Source organism: Geotrypetes seraphini, chromosome 5 (genome assembly GCF_902459505.1).
Source record: "Geotrypetes seraphini chromosome 5, aGeoSer1.1, whole genome shotgun sequence".
Taxonomy (NCBI): domain Eukaryota; kingdom Metazoa; phylum Chordata; class Amphibia; order Gymnophiona; family Dermophiidae; genus Geotrypetes; species Geotrypetes seraphini.
In genome coordinates this window covers 217,310,069-217,329,453 of record NC_047088.1, presented here as the reverse complement: position 1 = coordinate 217,329,453, position 19,385 = coordinate 217,310,069, and the positions used below count along the sequence as shown (strand labels likewise).

The following is a 19,385-nucleotide window of genomic DNA, read 5'->3' as shown; positions in this document are numbered from 1 at the left end:
TTCAGTTTACAAGAGAAATTATTTAAGATGTTATTTTTACCAGATAGAGTGGATAGCATTATGCTTGCATATGCTTAAAAGTGTTTGGATTTCCCAGCAGGAAAGTATTTTATTCTTGAACAGGGAGATCAACATGGCTGCCATGCATAGACAGAAATGCTTGGGAGGCTTTAGTCGTATGAGGAGGTCTGTTCATGTATATTAGCTAAGTTTGGGTTTTTTTCCCCATTTTAGTAATGCTACAGGGAATACAATATTAAGATGTTCTGTTAATTAAATTATATAAAATGTTTATTTTATACTGCAGGAAGAAATTAAAGCTGCTAAACAGTTCTTATATTATGAAATGGGATACAAGTCAAAGTCAGAGCAGCTTACAGACCGATCTGAAATCAGTCTTTCCCCATCAGATATGGACAGGTATTTGAAAATTTATGTTGACAAAATGTTTAGTCAGGTGTGACATACCATCCAGTGAGGGTAGCACTATAGAAATAATAATAGTAGAAAGTGTTTCATCAACAGACTGAAGATTTGGGCCATATAGTTGGCATTGCAGAAGCTGGAGAAGATTCTGGAAGGAAAAACCATCTGAGTCTTCTCAGATAATGCTTCAGCAATGACGTAAGTCAATTGCCAAGGAGGCACCAAGAGTGTGCAGCTGAGCCTGAAAGTCTATTTATTGTTTTGGTGGGCAGCGATATACCTCCAGGTGATCTCTGAGGCACATATAACAGGCCAAATACCTCAGCAGGCAGACCTTAGACCCAGGAGAATGGGCGTTATCTGCAGCACATTCTAGTCCATTGTTCTTCAATGGATCGTCCAACTTTCAGTCTGAATTCTAAGGTGAGGAACAAGAAGGTAGACCATTTCTTTAGTCAAAGATCAGTGTCCGGAAGTGAAGATCCAGACGCCATAGTCCAGCTTTGACCAAAGAGCGATCTCTTGTACGTGTTTTCTCCATGGTCCATGACAGGACTGATTTTCCACAAAATAGCAAACAACTCATCAAGAGTAGTCCTTGTGGCTCCAGATTGGCCATGCAAGTTGAGGCATACAGACGTAGGGCTCCTTTTACTAAGCTGCACTAGCGTTTTTAGCGCGCGCTAACCCCCGCGCTACGCGTAAAATACTAACACCAGCTCTGTGGAGGTGTTAGCGTGAAGCGCACATGGCAATGTAGCGCACGCTAAAACCACTAGCACAGCATAGTAAAAGGATCCTTTAGTATGTCTTCAGACGAACAAAGGTCTCGAGACCGCAGCTTCAGCCCGATCTTCTTTCCTAAGGACTAAAGATCATAGAAGATCTGGATCATGTTCTTATGTCACAGCTCTTGAGCATGCGGAGTTAGAGCGAAAAGGATACTCGGGTAGTCAGTGCTACTCTCCTTAGAGCCAAGAAGCCTGCGGCGGTCTCCTCTTCCACTAAGGCATAGAAGACTTTTCAGCACTGGTACACAACAGAAAAGGTGGTTCCATTTAGTGCTACAATCTCAGCGGTGCTGACTTTCCCAAGTGGTGGGGCTCTGGTGTTCTGAGTCTGAGAATGCAAAGCTCTCCTGGCTTTTCATCCAGACATAGCCAGATTCTTAAAAGGGGTGCTAATGCTCAGACCACTGGTAAAGCAGCCATTTCCATTGGCAACCTTACCTGGTTCTGCATGGCCTCCATGTGAGGCGTCCATGATAGATCTTACCATTAAGACCATTCTCCATGTGGCTATTAACGTTGGCGAGAAGAGTTTCAGAGCTGTAGACATTTACATGCAGGGAGCCCTTCCTTAAGATCACGAAGGCAGAATTTTCCCTACACATGCTTCCGTCCTTTTCAGCATTTCATGTCAGTTAAGAAGTAAGATTTCCAACATTCCAGACCACACGGTCAGACTTTGAGAAAGCTCTATGTGAGGAGAGTCCTATGTTATCTAGAGGTCACCAATGAGTTCCAACTGTCTGAATATCTGTTTGTGCTGCCTGCTGTCTCCAGATAACACCTGTTACGGTAAGTAAGTGTGCTATATTGAAATACATTTGCTCTTACTAATTGTTTGGACAGAAAATTGCATTAAAATAGAACCACTTATACTGTACAGTCCACCATAATGTAACCTGACTATTGTAATTATTTGAATCAAACATGTATGCTTCTCTATCTACTGTACTTTTGTGCATATTTATGTTATGTCTTGTGTATTAGTATACAGCTTTCTAATAACACATTTAACTTCTAGGTACAAAAAGAGATTTCATAATTTTGATAAAGAAAACAAAGGGTTCATCACACTACGTGATGTCCAGCGTGTTCTAGAGGTAACACTTCTTTTTTTTTTTATTTCAATTTTATCTATCTTTGGTCATATGTTAGTTAATTATTTCTGGGATTTTAAGCCTTGTTGTGTTATTTTAAAATTTATAATATAATATAATATAATTATATATATAATTTAATAATTACTAGTCTTTAAGCCCGTTACATTAACGGGTGCTAGAATAGATGTGTGTGTCTGTCTTTCTTTCTTTCTTTCTCTCTCTCTCCTTGGCCACTTTCTGTCTGTCTGTCTTTCTTTCTGTCTCTCTCTTTCCTCGGCTGTCCACCACCGCCCCTTGCCTGCTCCCCCTGTCCAGCAGTAGCCCTTCTCCCTTCCTTTTACCTCTCCTGTGTCCAGCAGCACCCCTTCCCTGCTTCCCCTGTCCAGCAGCAGCCCTTTTCCCTTCGTTTTACGTCTCCCCTGTCCAGCAGCACCCCTTCACTGCACCCCTGTCCGGCAGCACTCCTTACCTGCTCCCCCTGTCCAGCAGCACTTCTTCCCTGCTCCCCCTGTCCAGCAGCACTTCTTCCCTGCTCCCCCTGTCCAGCAGCACTCCTTACCTGCTCCCCCCTGTCCCTCTTCCCTGCTCCCCCTGTCCAGCATGCAGCTTCCTGGTCATTTGTGTCTGCCCTTCTCTTCTTTAAAGCAGCCTGCTGAGGATCTCGGTCGGCTGTAGCGCACTCTGCACCTCGGTAGCACATTCCTTCTGACGCGATTGCGTACGTCAGAGGGAACGTGCCACCGAGGTGCAGAGCGGCATGCAAGGTTTGCTACAGCTAGCCGCGAACCTCAGCAGGCTGCTTTGAAGAAGAGCAGTGGCATCAGCAGCGGTTGGTGAGTGAGGGCGTGAAGGGAGAGTCGCCGCGTGTTCCCTGCCTCCGTGTTCGAAAATGGAATTTGGCACAGAGGGACACAGCACGGCAGCAGCTATCACAAAACCCTAAGTGCACATGAAAGATTTTTCCTATGGCTCGGGTCTCAGTTGAGAGATTTTTCCTTTGGCTCAGGCCTCAGTTGAGTGTTCTTTCCGTTGGCTCAGGCCTCCGTTGCGTGTTCTTTCCAGTGGCTCAGGCCTCCGTTGAGTGTTCTTTCCGGTGGCTCAGGCCTCTGGGGAGTGTGTTTTCCAGTGGCTCAGCCTCAGTTAAGAGTTCTTTCCTGTGGCTCAAGCCTCAGTAGAGAGACTTTCCTGTGGCTCCAGCCTCAGTAGAGAGTTCTTTCCTGTGGCTCAGTTAAGAGATTTTCCGACGACTCAGGACTCCGTTGAGAGATTGTCCAGCAGCTCAGGCCTCAGTTGAGTGTTCTTTCCAGTGGAGAGATTTTTCCTGTGGACTGGCCTCAGTTGAGGGATTTTCCTGTGAATCAGGCCTCAGTTGCGTGTTCTTTCAATGGACTCGGGCCTCCATTGAGTTTTCTTTCCTGTGGCTCGATCTCAGTTGAGAGATTTTCCTGTGGCTCGGGCCTTAGTTTGATGTTTTTTCCTGTAGCTTGGGCCTCCGTTTGGGTGATTTTCCTGTGGCTCGAGCATTTCTTTTGGGTCGGGTCTCCGTTGGGGACTCTCCTGTGGCTCAGGTCTCAGTGGAGAAATTTCCTGTGGCTTGGGCTTCAGTTGGAATATTTTCCTGTGGCTCGGGCCTCAGTGGTAAGGTTTTCTTAGGGCTTGGGCCTCAGTTGAGAGGTTCTCTGGTGGCTCAGGTCTCAAATATTTCTCTGTGATTCAGGCCTCAGTGTGTGTTTGTTCCTGCCGCTGCTTCTAGGATTCCTTCTTATGGAGGAACGGACGGAATATTTAGATCTACTTCCTCAGCTTCTGAGGTTGTCACTGTTTTTTCCTGGGGATTCGGAGGGGGGGAACCTTGTCTCCTCCTAATATTCTTCCCCACTTTGGTTGGCAGTTTTCCTCCTATGGGGGCCCCTTGGACTTTAGGCTTTGGAAGGCTTCGATTTGGGGAGCCTTCCCTTGTTGCAATCTTGGCTTGCTGCCCTGCTGCCTTGCAGGGGTTTGGGCTGTCATCTAAAGATGGGTCCCTGACATAATGAGGTTATTCCACAGGGGGTTTTCCCCTATGACAGACTTCAGAAGAGTGTTCCAGTTTTGTACTACTCTCTGGGTGAATAAGAACTTCCTTACGTTCGTACGGAATCTATCCCTTTCAACTTTAGAGAGTGCCCTCTTGTTTTCCCTACCTTGGAGAGGGTGAACAACCTATCCTTATCTACTAAGTCTATCCCCTTCAGTACCTTGAATGTTTCGATCATGTCCCCTCTCAATCTCCTCTGTTTGAGGGAGAAGAGGCCCAATTTCTCTAATCTTTCGCTGTACGGCAGCTCCTCCAACCCCTTAACCATCTTAGTTGCTCTTCTCTGGACTCTTTTGAGTAGCACCATGTCCTCCTTCATGTATGATGACCAGTGCTGTACGCAGTACTCCAGGTGAGGGCGCAACACCGGAAAAAAAAATCTTAGTATTATAGACGCAACAGAATAAATATAGCAAGTCATTTAAGGATTAATTATGGAAACTGCCAAAATATTCAGCGAGCCTTCTCCATAATACAAAAATAAATCCCGAAGCTGTTTAGGGGTGAGGAAAATTTTAAAAATAAAATAAAACAGTAAAAAACATTATCCACCATAAAGTAGAAAACAGAAATAAGGAAATGTTTTATTCAAATCATTCATTCTACTCAGAACCAGGACTCAAGATTTTAAGGCCAATAAGTTCATCCTTCTAAATAGTGACCACCTTTTTTAAAAAAAGTCTTCAAGCCCCACCATGCAGATGATATTTTGCTTCATTTGAGGAATCCTGAAACTACCATTCCACATTTACTGGATTTGATTGACAGATTTGGGAAATTTTCTGGATATAAAATAAATTGGAGTAAATCGGTTCTTCCACTAAATGTGCATTGTCCAAAAGGACTATTTGACTCATTCCCTTTTCTTTAGAAAGAAAAGGGTATAAAATATTTAGATATTTGGATTAAAAAAAACACTGGAAGATACGATGAAAGTAAATGAAAAATCTTTATTGCTGAAGGTCACAGAAATGTGTGAGTAATGGAATCCATTACATCTGTCTTGGTGGGGGAGAGTCCAAACTGTTAAGATGATGATTTTGCTTGTGGTTTGCTACCAAATGGGCATGTTACCAGAATTTCTTTCAAGGGTCCTTTTACAAGAAATTAAATAGTATTCTTACCAAATTTATTTGGCTGGGTGAAATTGCTCGTATTGCTTTAATATCTTTACAAAAACCAATTGCTGTGGATGGGGTAAATTTTCTAAACTTTTATAGGTACCAACAGGCCTATATAACGCGTTAGGGTATGTATTGGATTCTCCCTGAGCTCATGGAAAATCTTCCAGACTGGTTAATGCTGGAATGACAGCTCCTGTCTCCATTGAGATTGTATCACATTTTAAATATCAAATTACCTAGAATGTATAAGGACAATAGAATTTTATTAGACATGGTAGACATTAAATTTATTAATTATCTAACATCTATTCCGATTCATAAATCCATGTGTTAGTCCCTATGGCTGAACTCCAAGATTCAAATTGGCGAGTCTAAGATCCTCTGGAAGCACTGGCTGCAGGCGGGCATACATACACTGGATGATGTTTTATCAAATAGAAAGCTGCTTGACTTTTCACAACTGCAACAAACATTTGGTATTGCTAAGTCTCAAATCTATAAGTGGTTGCAGTTGAAGCTGGCCATTCAGAGGGGGTTCCCTGATTGACGGAATCTAAACAATCAGTATAGTTTGCCAGGCTTGTGCTTCCAGACAGATTTGCTGGGGCATCAGGCAGCCAAGTGGTATAAATTAATATCTGAATTTTTGAATAAGAAAACAAAACCGAGCCTTCAGGATATATGGAGCATTGAGATTAAGCAACAGATTTCTGCTACTCAATGGCCACGAATTTGGTCTTGGAGAATGAGGTGTACAGCGTCAGCATCTATGAGACAAACTTGTTTTTTTTTGTTGTTGTTGTTGTTGTTGCATAGAAGTTTTTGGACCCCTGTTAGATTACAAAAATTAGATAGTTCTAAGTCAAATAGATGCTGGCACTGTCATCTCGATATTGAGACACTGGATCATCTGCTCTTCTTTTGTCCCTTGATACTTAACTTTTGGCGATCCATATGGGGTCAAATTAATAGAGTACTAGATGCCCCTTTGAACTTGACATATGATGCAGTGCTATTTGGTACGGTATTGATGGCCAAGAGCCCAATAACTTCCCATAATAACAAACTGCTTTTCATCATGACAGGTGTTGCCAAACAACTTATTTTAAAGAACTGGAAATCTTGTGATAGGTTAAATTACAGTTTTTGATGGGAATCTTCATGTCACACTTTTAAACTGGAACATATGAATGCATTACAAAAGGGATATTATAGGAAATTTAAGGATGTCTGGGAATCATTGACAAAATTTTGTGAGGAGTGAATATTGATTTTATTTACACGTCCAGGGTGGGAATATACCTTTAATTTAATTTATGTTTGATTGCAATTTTTATGTCTAGAGCATTTGTACTCCTTAATAATTTCTAAGTGGTATAATGGGGGGAAGGGACATGTATTTATTATATATGTATAATCTGATTGAATTAAGTGCTGTTTAAAGTATAAAATGTTGGACAATTTGTTGCACTTATTGTTGGTTTTAAAATTAATAAAGATTAAAAAAAAAGTCTTGCTACAGCACTGAACACTCCTATACAGATCCTTCACATGTCTAAAGCTTAATTCCAACTCCATAATCTGATCAGTTTCCAGCAGAAAGGTTATCAGTAGTCACTAATACCATAGAATTCTCCAGAAGAACCATCAAATCCAGAGTCCCTTTATGCTGACCATTGTCCATATAAACTCTGGACCTTCAGTCAAATTGAGATTGGCAGTAATGTCCCGTAATTAAGATTGCAGATAATCATAAAAATATCACCTATAGATAAGAGTTCACTGTCTGAATGGCTTTTCATAACAGGCAAAATGTTTTCAGATCTTGCCTGCTAAGCAGCATAGGGAATACTACTGAGGCACTCCTCCCATTCCCCTAAATCAGGAAAGAGGCCATCAAGATGTTCCCCCTCTACAAAAGCAGCAAAATTTACACCTTCTCACACAGTGAGCCTTCCCAGGTTTCTGAGATGTGCTTCACAAGTCAATTTAGCCAATTTATATTCCAAGCTCTGACTCAATCTTTTGGGGTCAACCATAGCTGTGCTCCCCTCTGTTAATGGGCAAACACAGTGGTTCTCAAAAGCTGGTTGGACAATGAGGCGAGGGTCCTTGGGCATGGAAGAATATATCCACACTTTTCCCCATTACAGTCCAGCATAATGTCTTCTGACACCATCTTGATCCTCCAGCAGGTTTGGGACACTTTGGCCTCCTTTTACTAAGGTATGTTAGCAGTTTTAGCGCACACTAAACGCTAACGCCTCCATAGAGCTTGTGTTAGTATTTTTCATTTAGCGTGCGCTAAAATCGCTAGTGCACCTTAGTAAAAGGAGCCCTTTATATCTGGTTTCTGTTCGGAGGCCTGATATGAGTGGCTTTATAGCATAGCCCTCCGATTCATTGAAACTTCTACTAATTACTTATATAGTGCTGAAAGGTACATTTTGACATTTATAGACGGTCCCTGCTTGGAAGAGCTTACAATCTAACTTGGACAGACAGACATGACATATAGGGTTGGGGATGCAGAACCCAAGGTGAGAGGAGTTAGGAGTTAAAAGCACTGTAGGTGGGCTTTTAACTGGGCCTTAAACACTGTCAGAGACGGAGCCTAAACACACAAGCCCCTCCAGCACAACAAGGTGGTGTCCCTTCAGAGGAAGGAAACTGCTGATCTAACCAATTTCTTCATTCCTTGTTTTTAGAAATCATATTTTTCTAAACGTAATTGATTTTAAAGATGATGTTATACAAACTGTCATCATACTCGTATCATTAGATTGTGAGCCCACAGGACATACAGGGAAAAATGCTTGAATACCTGAATAAATTAATGTAAACCATTCTGAGTTCAGCCTGAGAGAACGGTATAGAAAATATAAAAATATCTATGTTGCTATGAGTAGTATCCACTGCTACTATAAAGAGAAGAAATGATTAGTTTGAGTTTTTGTTTTAATTAGAGCATCAATATCCAAATGGATGCGAATACACTCCATGAAATCCTTAATGAAGTGGATGTGAATAAAAATGGACAAGTTGAGCTCAATGAATTTTTGCAGGTTAGTATTTTTTGTCACAAGTGGTGAAAGAAAAGTGCAAAAAATTCTTCACCATAACAAAAGATTCAATAAAATCTGTATTTGTCTTGTTTAGTCCCCCATTTTAATTGTGCATCTTGTAAAGATAGAAGAGATTGCTGGGTAACAAATGACACATTTTAGCAAACATTGTCAAGAACATTTTTAAAGGACAGGAAAGGCACAGCAATGATAATAGCAGCTTTGGGATACCTATCTTATTTTACTCCCATAAAGTTGTTGTTGGGATTATTTTACCAGCCCACAGGTTTATTTTTGTGGAGGCTTTGCATTGGTGCAGGTATTTCAAATGACTGCCAGATCTTTCCTGCACCATGGCAATGATGAATGCTGAACATGAAATAAATTAATGCTAGGGATTTTGGTCAATGTCAGCCCTTTCTTTATTGTGTCAAGTTAAACAAACAAGATGAAAGCAAAGGAAATGGTAATTGTCTCTCTCGAGATGAGCTGTAGATAAGAGCATTCTTGAATCTAAATGCAGAACATTTTCACAGGCTGTGTCCAGCATTAAAAGAGGGTATTCTTTAAAACATTATCATCATATCTATTTGTCTTCTCTAAAACATTATCATATCTATTTAAACAAGTGCATATTTTATTTTAAAAGTCATCAAGAGGAAAAATATATGCCATAGAGCAAGACAGGTCAATACAATGAATTGGTTTAATCTAATTGGAATCCACTTTTTCTTCAACAAATTAGGAGGGTAGCATGTTTCTAACTGCAGAATTAACACATCCCCTCTGCAGTATGTGGTTTCTATCTTTTTCCATTAACAGGAAAAGAGGGAAACCACTTATAGACACAGTAGCCACTGGAGTTTGATAGGGGAGTTATTTATTCACTTATCTTGAGATTCTGTCAGCACATTGATTTATATGCTTTGCTTTTTTAGAGATTCTGACTAGAGAATGACATAGGGAAAAAATTTGTCCCTGTCACTGCCCCTGTCCCCGCGACCACTGTCCCCACAGCGTCCATACAAGCCTTAGTACTGCAATATTTAGCTTATTCCTTCCTTATAAATCAAAGTTCTGGCTGCTGAACTAGAGATGTTCAGCTGGCAGGGATTTGTTTATACATTTTTATCAACACAACTAATATACTACTTTATCCTAAAGCAAAAAAAATAAAATAAATATTAATTTTTTTCTACCTTTGTTGTCTGGTTTCTGCTTTCCTCATTCATTTCCTTCCATCTACTGTCTGCCTTCTCTGTCTCTTCCATTTGCTCTGTTACTGTGCCTCTCCCTTCCATCTCTCCCCCCACCCCCACCCCAATTGGTCTGCCACCCATCTTCTGCCCTCCACTGCTCCCATAGTCTGGAATCTCTTTCTTCCCCATTTCCCTTCAACGTCTGTTCCTCTCCACCCCACTTTCCCCAGTTCCCTTCAGCGTCTGTTCCTCCGCACCCCACCTTCCCCAGTTCCCTTCAGCTTCTGTTCTTCTCTAGCCCACCTTCCCCAGTTCACTTCAGCATCTGTTCCTCTGCACCCCACCTTCCCCAGTTCCCTTCAGCATCTGTTCCTCTCTACCCCACCTTCCCCAGTTCCCTTCAGCGTCTTTTCCTCCCCACCCAACCTTCCCCAAGTCCCTTCAGTGTCTGTTTGGCTCCACCCCACCTTTCCTCCCTTTCACCCTCCCTGCCCCTTACCTTTGGGGTAGACAATTTCTAAATTTGCTTCCTACAAGCAGCCGGGGTGTTGAAGTTGCGTGTGGCTGCAGGAAAGGTCGTCTCTGATGCAACTTCCGGTTGTGTCATAGATGACCTTTACGGCAGCCACACACGATTTCAACACTCCGGCTACTCGTAGGAAGCAAATTTAGAGAAATTGCCTGCCACGAAGGTAAGGAGCAGGGAGGGAGATGCTCAGGCAGTGGCGGCAATCTGGCGGAAATGATCAGGAGGGAGAGAGATGCTTGAGCAGCGATCGGGCGGTGGCTATCAGTATGGAGGGAGGGAGCACATTCGGTGAATGGCCTTGTCCCTGTAGCCGCAGTGAACACTGTTTCCCCCCCACCATTTCAGCGGGTTACCCGCGGCTGACCGCGGGTAACAGCTACCATGTCATTCTCTAATTCTGACCTTATTGTATAGTCTACAAATACAGAGTTGTTGTTTTTTTATTTAATTTTTATAAGAAGAAAACAGTCCACAGAACTAAGAAATTGGCTATTCAGAAACAAACTAAGATTATTATGCTTTTAATTTCAAAATATCAAATTCAGTACACCTCACTTCTCAGTTATATATAAAACACCCCAATAGCCCATCCTCTCCCTGAGCAGATCATTTGATACAAAGGTAGTTTCGTCTTTATCAAAAGGAAGGAAATTTGCAGTAGCTCTAAGAATTCTTCTGTATCTTCCTCCACTGTAAACAGGGATCCCTAGGTGTGTTGTGGACCTTTAATTTATGATTCTTATATGCAGCTATATATATTCCATTTGTTGAATGTCTAACAGCTTCTGTACCACTTCCAATCTATAAGACAGTCTGGTGTTTCCAATATCTAACAATACAATCCTTAGCTGCCACCAGATATAGATAAATCAGACATTTAGTCAGAGACTTACTCTGTAGTACCTGCATTGAGTAAACACAAATCAGGTTCCAACACAATACCACACCCAGTAATTCCCTGAATCATCTCTCAAACTATAGCCCCAAAATTCTTACTTTCACAACATTCCCACCAAAGGTGATAAAAACTGCCAACCTCGCCATATCTTCTCCAGCATGAACCCGTGCCCTGCTTATACCAGCACATTAGTTGCTTGACAGTAACATACATCCTAAACAGTACTTTATATTACATTTGTTGCATTTGAGCAGAACAGCATGGCAACTTACAATTTTGAAAAATCTCAGCCTGCTCCTCATCTCCCAGTATGTTCCCTAAATCCAAGTTTTCAAGTTTATTTAAAATTTTCTATCCTACCCTAGGGAGAACCTTAAAGGCGACTAACAATCTAAAACATATTTAAAATACATAATATATAAAAAATGGTCAATACATAATACAAACCCAAATAAATAAAATTTTCAGAAAAATTATCAATGATATGCTTTTGTGTTCCAAGATCGTCACAGTGCTACCCATTATACCTAAGCATAGGCATGAGAAAAAAGATAAGTCTTTAAGTTTTCCTTAAACATATCTACTGAGGTTATAGATTTTAATGCCAATGATATCGAATTTCAATATTTTGGACCATTTACAGCAAAAGTTGCATCTCTTACATGTTCATGTACAATATCCTTGTACGATGAAATTACCGTAGTTTTCTCGTCATAAGACGCATCTGACCATAAGACACACCCTAGATTTAGAAGAGGAAAACAAGAAAAAAACATTATGAACCAAATTCTCCCTGCCAGGCTCTGCACCCTGTCCCCCCTCCCTGCCAGGCTCTGTACCCTGTCACCTCTCTGGTGGTCTAGTGGTAGGCTCAGACAGGGCAGGGACAGGGCAGGCAGGCCTAGTGGCTGCCAGGCAGACAGGGCACGCAGGGCAGCCTCCCCCCCACCCCCCCGGTACCTTTTTACTTTTTAAAATCCTGGCAGCCCCCCCCCCTCCCCGTAGCTTTTTATACTCCCCCCAAACCTTTTTTTACTTTTTTAAATCCTGGCATGGGAGAATGCAAGCCAGCCCTGGATTTCTGACCAGGCTCCTGGGTGCAGTATGGGATTGCAGCGCTTTTGGCTTTTAGTATCCAAATAGAATGGAGTAACGTGCCCTCTGTGTAAGCAGCGCAAGGAAGTCACGTGCACCCCAGTTACCTCCGCTAGAGCTTAGCGACCTGACAACAGCCATACGTGCAGAGTAGCACTCAAGCGGATGTCGGGAAGCTGTGACACGAGCATGCGAGAGACGCAGCTAGCATGACGACGTGGGGGCTTGTCCAGTCAGGCTGCTCCCCGCCGGCTGAGTCCCGGAAATATCGTTTAGTGCGGAGCAGAGCGAGCGGACTGAGTGTATGTGAGGAGGAGGGGAGCGTTGGGTCCGGGCCAGAGCAATGACATACACGCTGCTGGCCGGCTTGCTACTCACCCTGCTGCTGCAGCACCTGCTCCTGTACCGGCGTCGCCCCTCCCCTGCCTTGTTCGCCACTCTGCCTCTGGCTGCTGCAGCCATCCAGCAGGGGAAGTGCCAGGAGTACAAAAAGGTACGGGGGAGTACAAAAAGGTACCGGGGGGGAGTGGTATTCGCTCCATAAGGCGCATCCTTATTTCCACCCGCTTTATTGGGTCTTACGGAGCGAAAAATACAGTATAAGCAATTGCTTATTTAAACATTTCAAATTCTTACCCGTTACATATGGATTCATCAAACGTGCTTGCTATAATGTCTCATCTGTTCTCAATACCTTGAATGTTGTAAGATGTTTATATATAATTCAGTATTTTGCAGGAAGCCAGTTTATATACAATTTGGTATTTTGCAGGAAGCCAGTGAGCATTGCTCATGATCAAATTTTTGAAAATTGTGGATTACTCTGCAGATCATACAGAGCACAGCTATCTTTAGATATCCTTCTGACATAATCCAGCATAGAGAGAGTTGCAATAATCAATTTGCTGAATAATGAGAGTGTACTAAGACACTGTTCTTCAACCACCAGTCCATGGACCGGTGCCGGTCTGTAGGAAATTTCTGTCGGTCCGTACAGGGCCGGCGAGATTGATGAACTTCAATTTCCTGCCAGTCCGTGCAGGGCCGGCGAGATCGACGAGATGTAATTTCCAGCTGGTCTGCGCAGGGCCGGCGAGATCATGGGGAGCCTCTGACAGTGGCTTTCTCCCCTCCCTGCAGCTCTCCTTACTTACCAGCACAGCGATTCACTAAGGCAGCCTTGGGGCTTTTGCTGAGTCGCGGTCACTTCTGATGATGCAACTTCCTCTTTCCTCAGAGGCGGCAAGACCCATCAAAGGACCCGAGGCTGCCTTAGTAAATCGCTGTGCTGGAAAGTAAGGAGAGCTCCTGGGAGGGGATAAAGCCACTGGAGGCTGGGAAGCTGCTGGGCAAGGGGGAAAAAAGGGACAGCTGCTACTGAACCTGAAGAGAGGGAGAAGGAAAGATGCTGCTGGGAGGGGAGGAGGGAAAGGAGTCTGGGAAGCTGCTGGACAAGGGAAAAAAAGGGACAGCTGCTACTGGACCTGGAGGGAAGGAGAGATGCTGCTGGGAGGGGATGAGGGAAAGGAGTCTGGGAAGCTTCTAGACAAGGGAAAAAAAGGGGCAGCTGCTACTGGACCTGGAGGGAAGGAGAAAGAGAGATGCTGCTGGGAGGGGAGGAAGGGAAGAGAGTTACTGCTGGACAGGAGGAGGAGGGAATGGAAAAGGAAAAATGGAATGAAACAGCTGGCAGGGAGATTAGAGGAGGGGAAGGGGAGAGACATGCATGAGAAAGTAGAGAGATTGATGATGGGAAGGGGTCAGCAGAGAAAAAACCAGAGAGGGACAACGATGCTAGATCTGGTGTAGGAGAGATAAAAATGAAGAGAGCAGTGAAGCTGGAATGAATCATGTAAAAAGGAGAGGGGGGGCACAGGCTGGATGGAAAGGGGAGAGGGGCATAGAAAGAAGACAGATACCAAATGGAAGGGGGAGAGGGCAGACAGTGGATGAAAGGAGCAGATGTTGGATTGAAGAGACAGAGAGGGCAGACGCTGGAAGGAAGAGAGTGAAAAAAAGATGAAAGCAGAAACCAGAGATGACAAAAGGTAGAGAAAAATAATTTTATTTCTATTTTGTGATTAGAATATATCAGATTTGAAATATATACCCTGCTAGAGCTGGTGTTAGACATAACTGGGGACTGCAAAGCCCAGGCAGTACTTCTTTAGCCTCCAGCTGGCTTAGGGCTAGAAACATAGAAGATAACGGCAGTAAGGGGCCATGGCCCATCAAGTCTGCCCACTCGAATGACCCACCCCCCATGACATTACCCCCCTAGAGTTCCCACATGTATATCCCATTTCCTTTTAAAGTCTGGCACGCTGCTGGCCTCAATCACCTGAAGTGGAAGTTCATTCCAATGATCAACCACCCTTTCAGTGAAGAAATACTTCCTGGTGTCGCCATGAAATTTCCCACCCCTGATTTTCAGCGGATGCCCTCTTGTGGCCGAGGGACCTTTAAGAAAGAAGATATCCTCTTCTACCTCGATACGGCCCGTGATATATTTAAACGTTTCAATCATGTCTCCTTTCTCTCTATGTTCCTCGAGTGAGTATAGCTGTAATCTTTTCAGCCGTTCCTCATACGGGAGATCTTTGAGCCCCAAGACCATCCTGGTGGCCATCCGTTGAACCGACTCAACTCTCAGTACATCTTTTTGGTAATGTGGTCTCCAGAATTGTACACAATATTCCAGATGAGGTATCACTATGGATCTGTACAACGGCATTATGACTTCGGGCTTCCGGCTGACGAAACTCCTACGGATGCAACCCATCATTTGTCTTGCCTTTGATGAAGCCTTCTCCACTTGATTGGCTGTTTTCATGTCATCGCTAATGATCACCCCCAAGTCACGTTCTGCCCTAGTTCTAGCTAAGGTTTCACCATTTAGTGTGTAAGGTCTGCACGGATTTTTGCTGCCAAGGTGCATGACCTTACATTTTTTAGCATTGAAGCTTAGCTGCCAAGTCGAGGACCAATGTTCCAATCGAAGTAGGTCCTGCTTCATACTGTCGGGCACGGTGCCTTTACTTATTATGTTGCATAATTTGGCGTCATCAGCGAATAATGTGATTTTACCTTGAAGCCCCTGAGTTATGTCTCCTACGAATATGTTGAAAAGGATCGGACCCTGTTGAAAAGGATCGGGCTCTCTCTGACCAGGGTACAGTTGCCCTAGTTGCACTCCCCTAACACTATTCCTGTCATGTGTGACTTCGGTATTCTGTTAGCATAATATTTCTGTGTAGCATTCTGTAATAATTTGGCTTATTCAGTTTTCTTGATAGTAGAGGGGATATACCGTATTTTCGCGGATATAACGCGCGCGTTATACGTGTTTTTACGTACCGCGCATACCCCTCGCGCGTTATATGCCTGAGCGCGGTATACAAAAGTTTTAAAACATAGTTCCCGCCCGACGCCCGATTCACCCCCCCAGCAGGACCGCTCGCACCCCCACCCCGAACGACCGCTCGCACGCGCTCCCACCCGCACCCGCATCCACGATCGGAGCAAGAGGGAGCCCAAGCCCTCTTGCCCGGCCGACTCCCCGACGTCCGATACATCCCCCCCCCCGGCAGGACCACTCGCACCCCCACCCCGAAGGACCGCCGACTTCCCGACAATATCGGGCCAGAAGGGAGCCCAAACCCTCCTGGCCACGGCGACCCCCTAACCCCACCCCGCACTACATTACGGGCAGGAGGGATCCCAGGCCCTCCTGCCCTCGACGCAAACCCCCCTCCCCCCCAACGACCGCCCCCCCCAAGAACCTCCGACCGCCCCCCAGCCGAACCGCGATCCCCCTGGCGACCCCCACGACCCCCCCACCCCCCTTCCCCGTACCTTTGGTAGTTGGCCGGACAGACGGGAGCCAAACCCGCCTGTCCGGCAGGCAGCCAACGAAGGAATGAGGCCGGATTGGCCCATCCGTCCTAAAGCTCCGCCTACTGGTGGGGCCTAAGGCGCGTGGGCCAATCAGAATAGGCCCTGGAGCCTTAGGTCCCACCTGGGGGCGCGGCCTGAGGCACATGGGCCCAACCCGACCATGTGCCTCAGGCCGCGCCCCCAGGTGGGACCTAAGGCTCCAGGGCCTATTCTGATTGGCCCACGCGCCTTAGGCCCCACCAGTAGGCGGAGCTTTAGGATGGATGGGCCAATCCGGCCTCATTCCTTCGTTGGCTGCCTGCCGGACAGGCGGGTTTGGCTCCCGTCTGTCCGACCAACTATCAAAGGTACGGGGTGGGGGGGTCGTGGGGGTCGCCAGGGGGGTCGCGGGTCGGCTGGGGGGGCGGTCGGAGGTTCTTGGGGGGGCGGTCGTTGGGGGGGAGGGGGGTTTGCGTCGAGGGCAGGAGGGCCTGGGATCCCTCCTGCCCGTAATGTAGTGCGGGGTGGGGTTAGGGGGTCACCGTGGCCAGGAGGGTTTGGGCTCCCTTCTGGCCCAACTACCAAAGGTACGGGGTGGGGGGGTCGTGGGGGTCGCCAGGGGGGTCGCGGGTCAGCTGGGGGGGCGGTCGGAGGTTCTTGGGGGGGGCGGTCGGTGGGGGGGGGGGGGTTTGCGTCGAGGGCAGGAGGGCCTGGGATCCCTCCTGCCCGTAATGTAGTGCGGGGTGGGGTTAGGGGGTCGCCGTGGCCAGGAGGATTTGGGCTCCCTCCTGGCCCGATATTGTTGGGGAGTCGGCGGTCCTTCGGGGGGAGGGATGTATCGGACGTCGGGGGGGGGGCATCAGGCTTTCAGGATGGGGACAGACCTTCAAGGGGGGACAGTGCACGGAAGTCAGGGGGGGTAAACGGAGAGTCGGGACAGCGCACAGAAAGTCAGGGCGGGCGAAAGGAGCGTCGGGCAGCATGCGCGGTATACCCGTGAGCGCGGTATACCAAAGTTTTTGTACATATCATCGTGATTTCTGCGCGCTATACCCGTGTGCGCGTTTTACACGGGTGCGCGTTATATCCGCGAAAATACGGTATGTGAAGTGGAGGGGAGACAGAGGTTTTGTTGATATTTGCTCTGTATTATTTGTATTTATAAAATGACAATTGTACAGAATATTGTTTCTTTTTATACTTTAATAAAATACATTCAATATAAAATCATAACTGAGGCTTGTGCAGATGGGATCAGATGATTTGCGGGGACCGAGCTCGCGGAGACGGGGCAGAAATAAAATTTCAGTCCTAGTAATTTGCCGGTCCACAAAATAATTATTTTATTTCCACCGGTCCATAGGTGTAAAAAGGTTTAAGAACACTGTACTAAGATGTTCAAAGCCTCTGGAAATGAATGAAAAGAGAATGAATCGATCTTATCGGGTGTAATTTAAAAAAATAATTTTTCACTATCATGAAATATGTGAATGATTTGATAGCTTAGTATCCATAATTACCCCCAATATTTTGGTACTAGTCATAAGTGGAATTGGGGTACATCCTAGTTTAATTTCTAACGGCAAAGTTACTGGTTGCGGTGACTGAATATTATAGACATCAATTTTTCAGTGTTAAGTTTCAATTTCTAAGAATGTAATCAATTTGCGATACGATCCAAATTTTCATTGAGAAGTGAAATTTCTTGATAGGAGCCTGATTCAAAGCTATGCAACAACTGAATATCATCTGCATACACAAACATGGTCAGTCCAATGGACCGTCTCAATGTCAGAAGTACCATCTATCCCAGTGTTTAACTGTAGCCCACTTAGCTCCAAAGATTAAGCTATACAACCCAGACAGTCACCCCCCACCCCTACCCACTACCCTTCACAATTTCCCAAAACTTTTCAAATGATGAGGGAGATCTCCTCAAATCTATTAATGCCCCCTCCCCTCCCCCCCAAAAAAAAGAATGTAATGTCAAACTTGCCCGTAGTATAGGCTGTCACTGTCTTTTAAGTGGTAGGCCTCTTTCAATTTCTCAAAATTTGCCAAAGAACCATCCATCCTGAGGAACTGCCCTACATGATAGAGCCCCTGAGCCTCCTAACAATAGTACAGTAGACTCTGTTAACCAGAACTCAAGCAACCAGGAAAAAAAAAAAATGCATGTTATTTATAGAAGTGGTGGGTTTGACTTTTGTCCTCAAGTTGGTTTATGTCAACTCAACTTCAGAAATTCAAATGCAGGGCCAAGCAAAACACTGGAAAGGGCTCTCACATCAGGGATGATCCATTTCAGAAGATAGAGCTCTACAGAAAGAAGGAAAGAAAAGGAGAGATTTGATACAGATATTCAAATATGTAACAGCCTTCATTAAAGTTTCAGAAGTTAACTTTTTTACATAGGCAAGAGGTCATCATATGAAACTCAAGGGTGTGGAGCACAGAAGAAATGTGACAAGATACTTTTCTTTTTACTGAGAATGTTGTGGATGCTGGAACAGATGTCCAGCAGAAAATTATAAACTCCAAAACATTGGCAGGGTTCAAGCATATATATGATAGGCACATACCCCCAGATTCTATAAAGGGTACACATATATCGGTGCCCAAATTTATACCCCCAGATTCTACAAAGAGTACAACACACATATCTGTGTCCAGAGAAACGTATGCAGCCTAATTGATTAACGCTCAAATTAACATTAATAATTGGATGCTAATAATAATTATTGACATTGGGGTTGCACGTGCATCTGGCTGCACACACTTCCTTAAATCTGAGCACTCAAATCCCATAGTGCACAACCCAAAAGGGAGCATCAACATGGGCACTGTTACCTCTTAGGTGTGCAGCCGTGTGGCCATTGAGCAAGATTACTGCATCTCGGCTCAATATAGGGTACCTTATGACACCAATTAACTCACACAGATATGCATTTTCATAAAAATAATATTTATTCAATTTGTATCAGAATTAAACTTGAGGTTAAAATTAGAATTAAAATGCCAATTAATTATGTGCACTACATGTATTTCCATAAACCATAACCCCATAATTAGTCTGTATGTGAGGGGGGATTCTTTCCCGGGAACTAAGTGGTTCCTATGGAGAGAGAGCTTCTCCCCCAAAACAACGCTGTGGACTTTACTTTTATACTATTACAGTGACTGATGACACGTCACTTCAGTTTTCAAT

General features: G+C 44.7%; 1 protein-coding gene across 3 annotated transcripts in view; it reads left to right on the top strand.

The window, feature by feature from the left end:
- GPD2 (glycerol-3-phosphate dehydrogenase 2) overlaps positions 1-19,385 on the top strand; it is a 248,117-nt gene that overhangs the window by 220,735 nt on the left and 7,997 nt on the right. For all 3 annotated transcript variants that reach the window (XM_033943995.1, XM_033943994.1, XM_033943993.1), the window contains exons 14-16: positions 308-420; positions 2,236-2,314; positions 8,482-8,580. In XM_033943995.1, the coding sequence (XP_033799886.1) occupies positions 308-420; positions 2,236-2,314; positions 8,482-8,580 (291 nt within the window). The remainder of the gene's footprint in view (positions 1-307; positions 421-2,235; positions 2,315-8,481; positions 8,581-19,385) is intronic.